This window comes from Thalassophryne amazonica, chromosome 7, assembly GCF_902500255.1.
Source record: "Thalassophryne amazonica chromosome 7, fThaAma1.1, whole genome shotgun sequence".
Lineage (NCBI taxonomy): Eukaryota > Metazoa > Chordata > Actinopteri > Batrachoidiformes > Batrachoididae > Thalassophryne > Thalassophryne amazonica.
This window is the reverse complement of record NC_047109.1, coordinates 108,948,260-108,961,547: the sequence shown is the minus strand read 5'-3', so window position 1 is coordinate 108,961,547 and position 13,288 is coordinate 108,948,260. Positions and strand designations below refer to the sequence as shown.

Here is a 13,288-nt window from a genome sequence, read left to right as displayed (position 1 = left end):
GTCAAAACATACAGACACAAATTCACAACTGGAAGGCCAAAAAAAAAAAAAAAAAAAAAAAAAAAAAAAGATGAATGAAACAAGAATACAGCACTCAGAAATAAAATGGGGAGTAAAAAGTTTCAAATCTAACACCACAGTCTCCCGTCACACTCCTTGATCGTGTCACTTGTTATGATACGTCAAATCCTGAGCATCGTTTGAAAAGCCGAGGCTTCATTTGCTTATTTCTGCTTTGGTGTGTTTACCTTTATATAAACATTATCCTCAAAAAAATTTTTCTGTGTACTTTCGACACAGATCTAATCCCATAGAACATCACTCATTACCTGCTGCTAACTGGGCACGAAAAACTCTGGGAACATCCGTGTCTGAAGGATAAACTGACTGAATGAAAGAAAAGCGAAGGGCAGCTTGTGGGACCTAAAAACAACAACGGGGATGAACGTTCATTCTGAGTGTTCCTTCACAATATTGTATATTTTTGACAATTTGAAACCCTTACATTCACCTCATAATCTCAATAAATGTTGAATAAGTGAGAACCGTTTCAATCTTCTCAGTAAGAGCGGATGGCAGGAGGGACGTGTGCACAATCCTGCTCATCCAGAGAGCTGTCAATCACAGGACGGTATTCCAAAGTCACCTGTGTTCGGGCAACAGTAAAAGTATATCAGTTATTAGAGAAACTACAAACAAAAACCCTACAATTTATAAAACGTCCACTACAGGTAACATGCCGTTTAGGTTCCAGTAACAGGTGACTAATGAGACGAGTTCAGAACCAGAACAACAAACCTTTCCAGTTTTATGGTCCATGTAGGACAGAGTGTGTTTCCTCCAATGCTGATCGAACTGCTTCTTCTCCTGACCCTGCAGAGGTTTAGAGTAGTCATACTCATCGATACGATCCTGAGAAAAAAAAACATAAAACAAAAAGGGCAAATAAATAAGTGCAGAGTGAGAGAAAAGAAAATAACTGAAATGCGAGATTCCAAAAAAGTCCATAATGGACATTTTCAGAGATTAAGGCCGACCTTGATGTCCTCTCGTGCGTGGGCTCCTCGGCTCTCCTTTCGCTGCTCAGCAGCATGGATGGTCTGGACGGCGTTCAGCATCAAATTCTGCAGCTCCAGAGTTTCCACCAGGTCAGAGTTCCACACAACACCTGCAGGAGAGGAGAGGATGACTCGTATTAAAAGGAGGAACCTCATCCAACATCGGTCTGTTTTTGTTTCATAAGACAACAAATACTGGAGAAGAACACATGAGGTAAATGGAACTAAAAACAACAATGTAACAAGTTCACCAGCAGCAGTGTATCAGAGGCTGATTTTATGAATTGTACCAGAACACTCCAAACCTTCATGTTTCTGTTATAATTACTGTTTTCTTCTGATGCCACCTGAGAACTTGACCCATCTCTTGTCTTGTCCCCATATAGCAGTGTTTTTCATGGGTCCCTGCTTTAGTCCTTTGATAAAGAGTCAGTTTTACCTCAACAACATGCAATAAGTTTTCTATTTTAAAATGAGCAACATTAAAAAAAATGCATTGTATTACAAGGCTTGGATCACTGTATATATATATATATATACACATATATATATATATATATACACATATATATATACACACATATATATATACATATACATACATATATATATACATATATATATATACATATATATATACATATATATATATATATATATATATATATATACATATATATATATATATATATATATATATATACATATACACATACATACATACATACACACACACAAGTTTGGGAGGCCATGGGACTTATACTCCAGTGCCACTTGCATACCAAAAAAAAAAAAAATCACAAGTTTAGTATTAATAATAGTAATTATAATGACAATTTATATAGAAGTTTCCCAAAAATCAAAGCACTAAACAAAATAAAACTCCAATACTTTAAAAAATGGCAGTAAAAAAAAAAAAAAAATCCCAAATTAAAAAGCTCATAACAGAAAAAGGTACGATTATAGTCCACTGTGGCTTATACTTCAGAAAACACAGTAATCAGGACATCCACAGTGCAAACAGAGAAATAAAACATACATGATTTGGACTGCAATAACTGACGGAACATAAATGACATCATTCAGTATGTTTATGTTGGCTGTTTCTCTTATGACAACGATGCCTCGGCTATCTTCTTTGTTTCTGCTGTGTACATGTTTGAGTATACTGTCAGGTGTAATGATTTCTATCAGACGATGAGGCTTGACAAGCTGTATATCATGTAATCCTATCAAAGAAAAACATTCCCCCCCCCCCCCCCCACTAAAGTACCTCTGTCAAAGGTCTTGATGTCGTTCAGGGACTGATAAATGTCGTCCATCTTGTCACAGCCTTCCTTCAGAATGGATCCTGTCCGAAACACTGCAGCGTGCGTCTGCATCGTCTGGAAGATCAAAGCAGTGAAGAATCCTGGTTAGTTTACCTTCAGGCAAAGTGTGTGATGGCAACATAATGATCACATGACCGATGTCGCTCACCTTTTCAAAGAGACCCAACGTTCCCACATCATTCCCACAGTTTTCTGACACCGCCACACGCTAATGATTACCTTCTGCATGCTGAGTCTGATCTCAGACGTTCTCAAGCTTCCGTTGGCAAACCTCAACTTGTCCAGATTGGCTACAGACTCCTCTCCTGCGGTGGCCTTCAGAGGAGACAGTTTCTCTCCTGAAGAGAGAGAGAGCGAGAGAAAAAGGTATAAACTTATAACGGGCGATGAGAACAATGCCGAGTGGAACGCAGCGCTCTGATGAACATTCAGAGGTGCTCACCGGGTTTGTGCTGCTCGGCGATGGTGAGCGCGCAGGCTCTGCCGAACACCACCAGGTCCAGCAGGGAGTTGGCACCAAGCCGGTTAGCGCCGTGCACACTGGCACAGCCCGCCTCGCCGCAGGCATACAATCCTGGAACTACCTTGTCCTCGCCGTTGATGTGAGTGATGGCCTGGAAACATTGCAGTCAGTATGTTAGATACAGAGGGACTCACTTGCATGGTAAAGTCTTCCTACACTGACGTCAACATCACGGACACAGAATCAGAGTGTGAACAGTATACGTGTGTTTGAGGTACAGTCAGGTCAGTTAGTATTTGACCACTCACATAACGTCTGTATTTATACTGCTGGACGCCACCACAGTAGGGATGAAAGATAAAATGGTGCAGTCAGGACGTGCTTGTAGTGTAGCTGTTCAGCGATCACATTAACCATTTAGCAATCACAGCCATTTATACACACAACCCCTCCATTTTCAGAGGTCGTAAGTCGTTGGACAACTGACTGGCAAGCATGTGCATGGAAGAGTGTGGCCTGCTCCCTCATTATACCATGGCAAATTAATCAGACAAAATGTCTGAAGTTGATTCCACATGTTGTAATTGGATTTGGTAGCTGTTCTTTGGAACGTTCAATGTTAAATGTTATCAGGAGAAACTTTAGGAGTGATGAAATAAACATTTTGGCACATTCTTTAAAAAGACAGCATTTGATGGTGAACTAACCAATACCACAAGACTAAAAGACCACCAAAGACTAAACCAAGATGATCATGGCGGAATAATTTCCTTGGTGAAGAAAACGCTTTTACATCTATCCAATTCAAAACCACCCGAGAAGAGGTAGACAACTGCCAAAACTTACCATCAAGAGGCATCTTCATGAATGTAAATAGAGTTTATGACAAGGTGCAAACACCTGGTAACATTCAAGAACAGACTTTGCCAGAAAAACCTGCATAGTTCTGGAACAAGATGCCTTCAACAGGTAAAATGAAGATTAACTTGCATCAGAATGATGGGAAAAGTCTTGAGAAGGAAAGGAACAGGTCACGATCCAAAGTAGTGGTAAAGTGCACCATCTCTCAAACATGGTGGATGCAGTGCTGTGGTATCAGTATGTATGACTGTCACTACTACTGGATCACTGATGTTTCCTGCTGACGGAAGTCGCATCATGGCTTCTGAAGTGTATAGGGCTACTTTATCTCCTCAGATTCAAACAAATGCTGCCACAACAACAGGCTGACGCCTCAGTCTGGATGAATAATCATCCAAAACATACTGGCAAAGAAACCAAAGGACTTATGAAAGTAATAAGCGAAGACACGGAAAATTATTCAATTATTCAAAGTCAATCACCTGACATCAACCCCTTAGAGCATGCTTTCGCTTTCTGAAGACAAAACTGATGGCAGAAAGACCCTGAAACACAAAACAACTGAAGGAGGCTGCACTAAAAGCCTGGTAGAATTCAGCATTTGGTTATGTCCATGAGTTCCAGATAGTCATTAACAACAAAGGATTTTCATCCATGTATGAACAATAATCCTTCTATTTATAAATTCTGTTAATTTGGCCAATTTCTTATGGCCTCTGAGAATGGAAGGACCGCCTACACATGGTTCATGTGCTATTTTTGCTAAACCCTTTGAGCTAAAGCCAAAGGTCTACACTTTAATCACATCTTCATCATTTGGTTTCAATTCCACTGTGCTGGTAAACAGAGGCAAAATTCCAAAACCTGTGTCCAAATACTCATGCAACCGACTGTATGTTCATGACCAACCTGTCCCTTGTAGTTGGTGGGAACACCGCCCATATTGTAGTGAACAGTAGGCAGGACAGGAATCGGCTCTTTAGTGACGTCGACACCAGCAAATATCATGGCCGTCTCTGAGATACCAGGTAATCGTGTGGCCAACTGCTGTGGAGGCAGGTGATGTAACTGCAGGTACACGTGGTCTTTGTCTGGACCAACACCCCTGAGGAAGAGAGGTTGCTGAGAAAATTTTAAATGATTAAAAAGCAAAAATGTTGTTTGACCTCTTGCTGTTTAAGACTTTCAGACAATAAAACCCTGAAATAAAAAGTCCACTTCTGACTTTTACCTTCCCTCTCTTATCTCAATGGTCATGGAGCGAGACACTACATCTCTGGAGGCGAGATCTTTGGCGTTGGGTGCGTAGCGCTCCATGAAACGCTCCCCTTCGCTGTTGATCAGGATCCCACCCTCACCACGGCAACCCTCTGTGATCAGACAGCCGGCTCCGTAGATCCCTATAGGCAATCACAGATCAAAGGCATATCTGTCACATGACTTGTGTCTCAAGCTGCTCAATGTAAAAGATGAACATCCTCCAACATTTACAAATACAGCAACAAAATAATAATAAAAATTAAGAGTGCAACTGATTTCCATCAACAATATGTTAATTACTTTAGAATGAATGGTCTTATCTATAAAACGTCAAATATATATATATATATAAAAAAAAAAAAAAAAAAAACTAAAAATTGTATTCATCCAAAAGCCAAAAATGTTCAACAAAAAAGTTAAATCCTGCACTTCTAAAAGCTGTAACCAAAGTCTGACATTTTCAGAGAACATTAATCAATTGTATTCAAAACGGAATTATTTTTCTGCCAATCAGCTGACCACATAGTAGTTTGACATTTACTGTCACCCAAGAATTCATAAGGTGACTTTAAAACTAGCCAATAAAATCTAAGGAGTAAATTCATATTTGTGTAACAGCTTCAACCAAATGGCTAATAATTAGTTATCAAGGGTTCTTTGTTAAATAAGATGTGTGATTAGGTTATAAGGGCCCGGTCCCACTGGGGAGAGGATTAATTGCGCATGAATTGAGTAGACAAATTATGGGCGTTCATTGTCATCCGCAACAAAAGTGGCCAAAAATGACAAATATCCCAGGATGAATCATGGATATATTCATAATGTACAGCGAATATATGACAAACAATCATGGATGTATAATGCATGCATTGAGGAAACGGATCGGAAGCTTTGCGATTATCACGGCATTATTACGGATGTGTTGTGAATGCGTCATGCACGCGCAACTGCATTGCGGGCATAAAAGAAGCGCACTCAGGCCTTTCAGCATTACTATTCACACCAACACCACAGCCTCTGGAGCAATTGCTGGACTTGAACAAGTTTATTGTTAATGTAATGATCATAGAGTTGATGTTCATGTTGTCATGCAATTGTTAACTGTTGGTGAGTTTGGGGAGCGGGAGGGGGTAAGCCACTCTGGGTTGTGAGACGGTGTTCTTTTTTGACAGAGTCATGGAAAAAGAGTGAGTTGCGGCTGTAACAGCAACTCTTCCTTTTGTTGGTGTTAAATAAAAGTCCTGAAGAAAGGGAACCGAGGTCCACGGCTGACGTCTCTGCAGCTTGGATTTACAGTATGTTGTTGGATGACAGCAGCTATTACATCTTTGGGGCTCTCCACAGCTGGACTGGCACTGACTGGCAGGTATGTCGACTTCTGCCACATATAGTACTTTTGGTTTACGTGACGTGTTTGTTACGCATTCGCAGATTATCCGTAAATCAGAGGTAATAGAAACATTTTATTCGTGGCCACTCTGTATGCATTCGCCACAACTTATTTTAGTTCATGATGTGGACATGATAGGCATGCAATATATCTGTTTTACACACTGTCCCAGTCCGCTGGCAAGCTGCAAATCCCCATCAGTTGCAGATAAACAGCGCATAGCTTGAGTATGTAAGGCAGATGTCATCCGCAACCAAAGTTTTATGCAGCTCAAAAATCCTGGCAACGGACAAACATGCCTCTGTGGATAATCACACACGTGTGTGGGTGTCGGCCGACTCATACAAGCATATTTCACAGATATCGCGGCTGTTTAGCGAATGAGCCAATTTTGTGCGCAATCCATACACAAATCTTCCTAAATGCCAGTGGGACCGGGTCTTAAAAATGACCTTTTTCTCCGCTGCCCAACAGCTGTTGAAGTATTTTGTTTACCAAGTTAGCCCCTCCCTGTTCTTTTCCTCACCAGTGGGATGGAACTGAACAAATTCCAAATCCTGGCAGGGCAGACCAGCTCTGGTCACCATCGCATTTCCATCGCCTGTGCTGGTATGAGCAGATGTGCAACTGAAGTAAACCCGCCCATAACCCCTGGAGCGAAACACATGTAAGAAATTTATACAATCGTTTATTAAAAACAACAAAAGTCAAAGAATGCATCAGAAGTATCAAATCTCATTACAGCAATTAAATGAAAAGTGTCAAAATAGCTGCCCCCCCGCCCGCTCTTTCGCCTTCTGTTGCCTACCCAGTAGCAATGACAGTGTTCTGGGCTCGGAAGCGGTGAATAGATCCGTCTTCCATGCAGAGAGCAATCACTCCTTTACACTCTCCATTTTCCATCAACAGGTCCAGGGCAAAGTACTCCACAAAGTAACTGGTGTCATAGCGAAGTGACTGAAGAGAAGAAAGCACGACACACATGAAATTTAAAGTATGAATTTTGTTTCTGTGCGGTCAAAAGAGAGGCCCAAAAGATGATGTGTGGAGAAGAAAAAAAAACTAAACAAAACAAAAAAAACAGCATGAGTTTACCCTTCCATAAAGCGTATGAAGCAGTGAGTGTCCTGTCCTGTCGGCTACGCAGCAACAACGGTGGGCCTGACCGCCTTTCCCATACTTTAGACTCTGACCTCCAAATGCCCTCTGGTAGATCCTCCCATCGTCAGTGCGACTGAAGGGCATGCCAAAGTTCTCCAACTGAGAAAGACATGAAGCAACAGGAATTCACAACTTATTAAACCAAGAAAAACAAAATTACCCTTAACTGGAATAAGCAGGTTTTGAAAATGAACGAATGAATGAATATCCAGTCATAAGAAATTAACTCAACAAATGAATTACATTTATTTTGAACATAGGAAAAAAATAACAACAATGCTCTGGCGTGCAACTGGGGTTTTGTTTCCAAGCCACTGATGACCAGGTCGTTCGTTCTGGAATATAGTTCCAAATCAGGATTTTTTTTTTTGTAATCCCTCTCGTCAGGATACTGCAGACCTTCACCCCTGCTGTTTGGTCCGTTCTAAACTGGGTTTCCCCCACTTAAAGTTAGGTCTATTTTCAACATTTACCTCTCTTTTTCTGCCAGATGTGGTTTCTTACCTCCACCACTGCTGCAGGTGCCTGCTCTGTCATATAATGGATAGCGTCCTGGTCTCCCAACCAATCAGATCCCTTCACCGTGTCGTAGAAATGCCACCTCCAATCATCCTCCTCCATGTTACCCAATGCGGCATTGATCCCACCCTGTGAGCAAAAGTGAACAGTCAGTTGAAGCCAGCCTCTGATAGGCCAAAAGCTGCTCTCAGTCCTGCCCCCCCAGGTCCCACCACCACAGCATCAAACTCATGATCCACAACCAGGTACTTCAACAAAACTCAATGGAAAGGTTGCGATTGCTATTTATCTTTACATTATTTAACTGATATGTTAAACCGGGCGTTCCACAAATTACACGAGGTGGCAATTTGAAATTAGCAGGTGACAGCAGGCACGGTGAAATTGCAGCAAATTTAGAGGGGCATGCATGCCCCGCCCACCGCCACCCCATGGAAAATTATGGAGAAAAAAAAAAGTGATATTTAGAGGCTTGTGGTGCATTTATAGTTTTATTTTTGTCATCTTTATGTGCACATTACTTTAGCTGCACTTATACTTTAAACAACAATTCTTCTCATCTTCAAACACATTAACAATCTCATCTGTTGGATGAAACTAATAATTATTGTATTTGACGATCACCATGTAGAACTGCGATAACCTGCTCAGGCTGCCCTTTAGCGTGTTATGTTACTCTGTTAGGCTAATAGGTAAACCATGGAAATGCTTTAAAATTCACTGTTTGATGAAGTTGATAAAGCAAAGATGTCTGCTAAAACAGTGGATTACCAAACATTATCTTGATATCTACCGTTATCAATCAATAACTTGGTATTCTACTTTATTCAGCATGCGAGAGCCGCTTCGGATCAAAGCTTGGAAGATGGCTTCATGCTACAATCACCCTAGAACAGGGGTGGGGAATCATGTGCCATGAAGGGCCAAAACACTGCAGGTTTTCCTTTCTACCAATCACCTCAGCAGGTGATTTCATTGACTATCAGGTGTTTATGTTCAGAGGAGAATCTCATCAGCACCCACCTGCTGAGGTGACTGGTTGCAAGGAAAACCTGCGCTGTCTCGGCCCTCGTTGCCCACCCCTGCCCTAGAAGGTTAGCAGCAAAGTTTAAAGCACGGATGTATGCTAACAGTGGATTAGCTAAGGTGACCCTGATAACCAAAGTTATCAACCAACAACTTTATCGTAACTTAGCTAGTCCATGAAGCATCAATTCAAAGCTTTGGGGTACAATCTTTGTGTTGAATTATGTGACAGTGTGCAGCGTTTGCAAAAGTACACAGACAAAATAAGACAAAAGGAGCTGGAACATAAGCGCACAATCATTTTTTTCAGGGCGTTACAGCCAGAAAGGGGCAACAGTAGCCATGAGAGTGCAGTCACAGAAACACAGAAAGGGTGCTATGTGGACACGCACAGGACAAAAATCACAAACCTTTTTAAATGCTAGCTGTAATAGCCACGGGGTTTACATAGTGACTAAGTCAGCCGCTGCCATTAGGGAACACAGTGGTTAAATTTGTATTTACAACAATTTCAGTCTTTGAATAGCAAACCCTGAAGAATACGTCTGATATTCAGTTAGATGAGATGTAGAGGCATGATTGATTCTCACTTCAAGAAAACAGATTGTGTTGTTGCACCTGTGCAGCGACTGTGTGCGATCTGGTGGGAAAGAGCTTGGTGACACAAGCAGTGTTGAAGCCAGCCTCTGATAGGCCAAAAGCTGCTCTCAGTCCTGCCCCACCAGCTCCCACCACCACAGCATCAAACTCATGATCCACAACCGGATACTGAGTCGAAATCTGAAAACAGATTAAATGTACAACAAAACATTAACAATGAAAATTGAAAGACAGCAAATCTTCACAACGAAGAATGTTTTTTTCTTGTATCATTTAACAAAAACTCTCTTGTAACAATTACCAGACAGACAGACAGACAAATTCCACAATAGTAGGGCAGGTTGGTCATTGGATAAGGAGTGGGGCTACCCATACGCAGAGGTGGGAAAACCCCAGCTTTAGTGAGTAAAAGTCAAAACATATATGTGTTCCATTCACCTACTAAACCAGCTGATTCTAATTAATTCAACTCTTCAGGCAGGTAGGTGAAATAATTACCTATGTTAGGCGCATGGGTCGAAGCAATACATGGTAGGCTTTTTACTCACTGAAGCCCGGGTTTTCCACCTCTGCCAATACGTAGACCTGGTTGGATTCCCGCTCACCAGCTGTCTACGTCCTTGGCACCTCAGGGCCAATATACTGCAGGACGTTATACAAAATGGATGTAAAGTCTAAAAATGAAAGTACAACTCACGTCATTTGATACTTTGGCACTGTTCCTATTTCCATAGACTGAGAAATGCAAGTTCCTGCTACCCTGAACTGCTGCAACAGGTACCTGGAAAGAAAAATACATTTAAAAAAATAAAACCACTGATTACTCGTAGGTTCTTTCATTTGGTCCATTTTTTGCTTGGGGTCGCCACACCACCGATAATCATCATATGTACTATGTACTTATTGATGAATCACACCATTAACAACACACACTGACTGGTGGCACTTCAGCTGTAATGCACATGAACAGTAAGCAAAAGCAAAGGAAAATATATATATAATAGCCAAGTGGCCTCTGTGTGCATGCGTGTGTATGGCTTCGATCAAAGAGAAACTAGGGAGAGCTGACATTTGACGTTTGGTATGCTTATGTACAATGAGGCAAATAAGTATTTGAACCACTGTCAATTTTACAAGTTTCCCACCTACAAAGAATGGACAGGTCTGTAATTTATATCATAGGTACACCTCAACTGTGAGAGACAGAATCAGAGAAAAGAAAAAAAAAAAAAAAAAAAAAAAAAACAGCAAATCATATTGTATGATTTTTTTTAGTACCAAATATGGATTTTATTGTATGGAATAAGTATTTGATCACCTACCAACCATCAAGAAGTCTGGCTCTCACAGACCTATTAGTTTTCCTTTAAGAAGTCCTCTTATTCTGCACTCTTGACCATTATTAACTGCACCTGTTTGAACTTGTTACCTGTATTAAAGACACCTGTCCACACACTCAATCACACTCCAACCTGTCCACCATAGCCAAGACCAAAGAGCTGTCTAAGGACACCAGGGACAAAATTGTAGACCTGCACAAGGCTGGGATGGACTACAGGACAACAGACAAGCAGCTTGGGGAGAAGACAGCAACAGTTAGTGTAATTATTAAGAAACGGAAGAAAAACAAGATGACTGAGTCTTCCTCAGTCTGGGGCTCCATGCAAGATCCTGCCTCATGGGCTAAGGATGATTCTGACAAAGGTCGGGAATCAGCCCAGAACTACAAGGGAGGACCTGGTCAGTGATCTTAAGAGTTGGGACCACAGACGCAAAGATTACATTAGTAACACACTACTCAAGCCAGCACATGTCCAGGCCCATTTGAAGTTTACCAGTGACCATCTGGACTATGCAGAGGAGGCATGGGAGAAGGTCATGTGGTCAGATGAGACCAAAATACAGCTTTTTAGTATCAACTTCACTCACCCTGTTTGGAGGATGAGAACAACCCCAAGAACACCATCCCAACTGTAAAGCATGGGGTGGAAACACCATTTTTGGGGGTCCTTTTCTGAAAAGGAGAAAGGGCAACTGCACCACATTGAAGGGAGGATGGATGGGTTTGTGTATTGTGACATTTTGGCAGACAACCTCAGTCCCTCAGTACAAGCATTGTAGATGGGTCATGGCTGGGTCTTCCAGCATGACAATGACCCCAAACACACAGCCAGGGCAACTGAGGAGTGGATCCATAAGAAGCATTTCAAGGTCCTGGAGTGGCCGTGCCAGTCTCCAGACTGGAACTCAATAGAAAAATCTTTGGAGGGATCTGAAACTCTAAACCTGAAAGATCTGGAAGGATCTGTATGGAGGAGTGGACCAATCGCTCCCGCAGTGTGCAAAGTCTGTCAAGAACTACAGGAAACGTCTGACCTCTGTAATTGCAACCAAAGGTTTCTGTTTTACTTTTGTATTAAATACTTATTTCATGCAATAAAATGCAAATTCATTATTTAAAAATCATACAATATGATTTTCTGATTTCTGTTTCTACTGCGGTGTTCTGTTTTTTTAAATAATCACTTTGAAATTAGTTTAATAAGGCTGCCACAGCTAGCTGTCATATGCTGTTTCATATTAGCAAAAGCATTTCTTTAATCTTTTGTTTAAATCTTAGTTTTTTGTGCATATTATTTTAATAAATAATTTGGGTGTCGTTTCACTTCCCCATTGTATTTTTTTGACTAAACTGGTGTAAATTCAAATCAAACGTCCCTCTGCGGGCTAGCCCTACTAGCATAACTTTGCTTCCACAACCGCAAATAAACTACGTGTTCAGCCTAAATCTTGAAATGGGTTCTAATTGTTTAAAACTTCATGATAGTATTATAATATTTGCTTATTTTCCAGTCAATAAAGACTATGGCCAATTTTACCTTCAAGGTGTCACTTCCAACATGCTACGCTAAATGCTACATAGCACTTAAAGTGACACTGCAAAAAAAAAAAAAAAACCCGCGAACATGTCAACATACATACATATGTATATACATGACAAAGAGGGTAAGTGTTGCAGCTCACCGTTTTAATTTTGGAAAATATCCTTTTGGAAAGGAGTCGAGAAGCTACGCAGACACTCGCCATGACGTCATACAAGAACGGCGGCGGAGCAGAAACGCTGCTGCACCGGACCGAACCACTTTACAAACACGGGGGTGACACCACTGATCTCTATATAACACAGTTTTTTAAACAAACTTTATTGCAATTTACAAGACAACCAAGGGAAAACGCCAAAACAGCAGCCACACCGAAAACAAAGACCACAATGGCAGAATGAAACAAGCATACAAAATGCAAAAAAAAAAACAAAAAAAAAAAACACGCATTCAAAACCTTAGATAAGCGCACACTCAAGCCAATGCAAGATACATTAAAACAGCAACAATGTTGATACAGGGTTATACATATTTTTAGCCTTTTGATTCAATTTATTTACACATTTCAAAGATTTAAAGTAGTGGGTAAAATCACAGATGAAGGCAGAGAAAGAGGATCTGCAGCTCTTCCATTTACAAGTATAGATATGATATTTAGCCAGAATAACAAGGTTTACCAAGTCTGAAATATCAGTGTTTAAATTATCCATAAAATGAATTATGTTGTTACAGGTGAA

At 40.8% G+C, this 13,288-nt stretch overlaps 1 protein-coding gene across 2 annotated transcripts; it reads right to left on the bottom strand.

Moving 5' to 3' along the window:
• Positions 1 to 231: 231 nt before the first annotated feature.
• On the bottom strand, positions 232 to 12,803 carry sdha (succinate dehydrogenase complex, subunit A, flavoprotein (Fp)). 2 transcript variants are annotated; one of them, XM_034175303.1, is made up of 16 exons: positions 12,694 to 12,803; positions 10,367 to 10,450; positions 9,688 to 9,849; positions 8,029 to 8,172; positions 7,459 to 7,623; positions 7,172 to 7,320; positions 6,890 to 7,014; positions 4,945 to 5,113; positions 4,623 to 4,818; positions 2,832 to 3,003; positions 2,609 to 2,727; positions 2,332 to 2,443; positions 1,038 to 1,168; positions 799 to 912; positions 512 to 646; positions 232 to 423 (listed from the first exon to the last, which is right to left on the bottom strand). In XM_034175303.1, exons 1-15 carry the CDS (start codon positions 12,754 to 12,756, stop codon positions 560 to 562), a joined length of 1,992 nt encoding a protein of 663 aa, XP_034031194.1. In that variant the 5' UTR covers positions 12,757 to 12,803; the 3' UTR covers positions 232 to 423; positions 512 to 559. The 2 variants fall into 2 exon arrangements, with proteins under 2 accessions (XP_034031194.1, XP_034031193.1); XM_034175302.1 differs by having other exon boundaries at positions 232 to 646.
• Positions 12,804 to 13,288: the final 485 nt, after the last annotated feature.

What these genes read in the sequence shown, in the direction of transcription:
- sdha (XM_034175302.1), bottom strand. Translation starts at nt 12,756, where the DNA reads ATGGCGAGTGTCTGCGTAGCTTCTCGACTCCTTTCCAAAAGGATATTT. An exon ending in CGCACACAGTCGCTGCACAG is followed by an intron (nt 8,173 to 9,687) that starts GTGCAACAACAC and finishes TTTTGCTCACAG; the next exon opens with GGTGGGATCAATGCCGCATT. An exon ending in ATTGAGATAAGAGAGGGAAG is followed by an intron (nt 4,819 to 4,944) that starts GTAAAAGTCAGA and finishes TCTCTTCCTCAG; the next exon opens with GGGTGTTGGTCCAGACAAAG.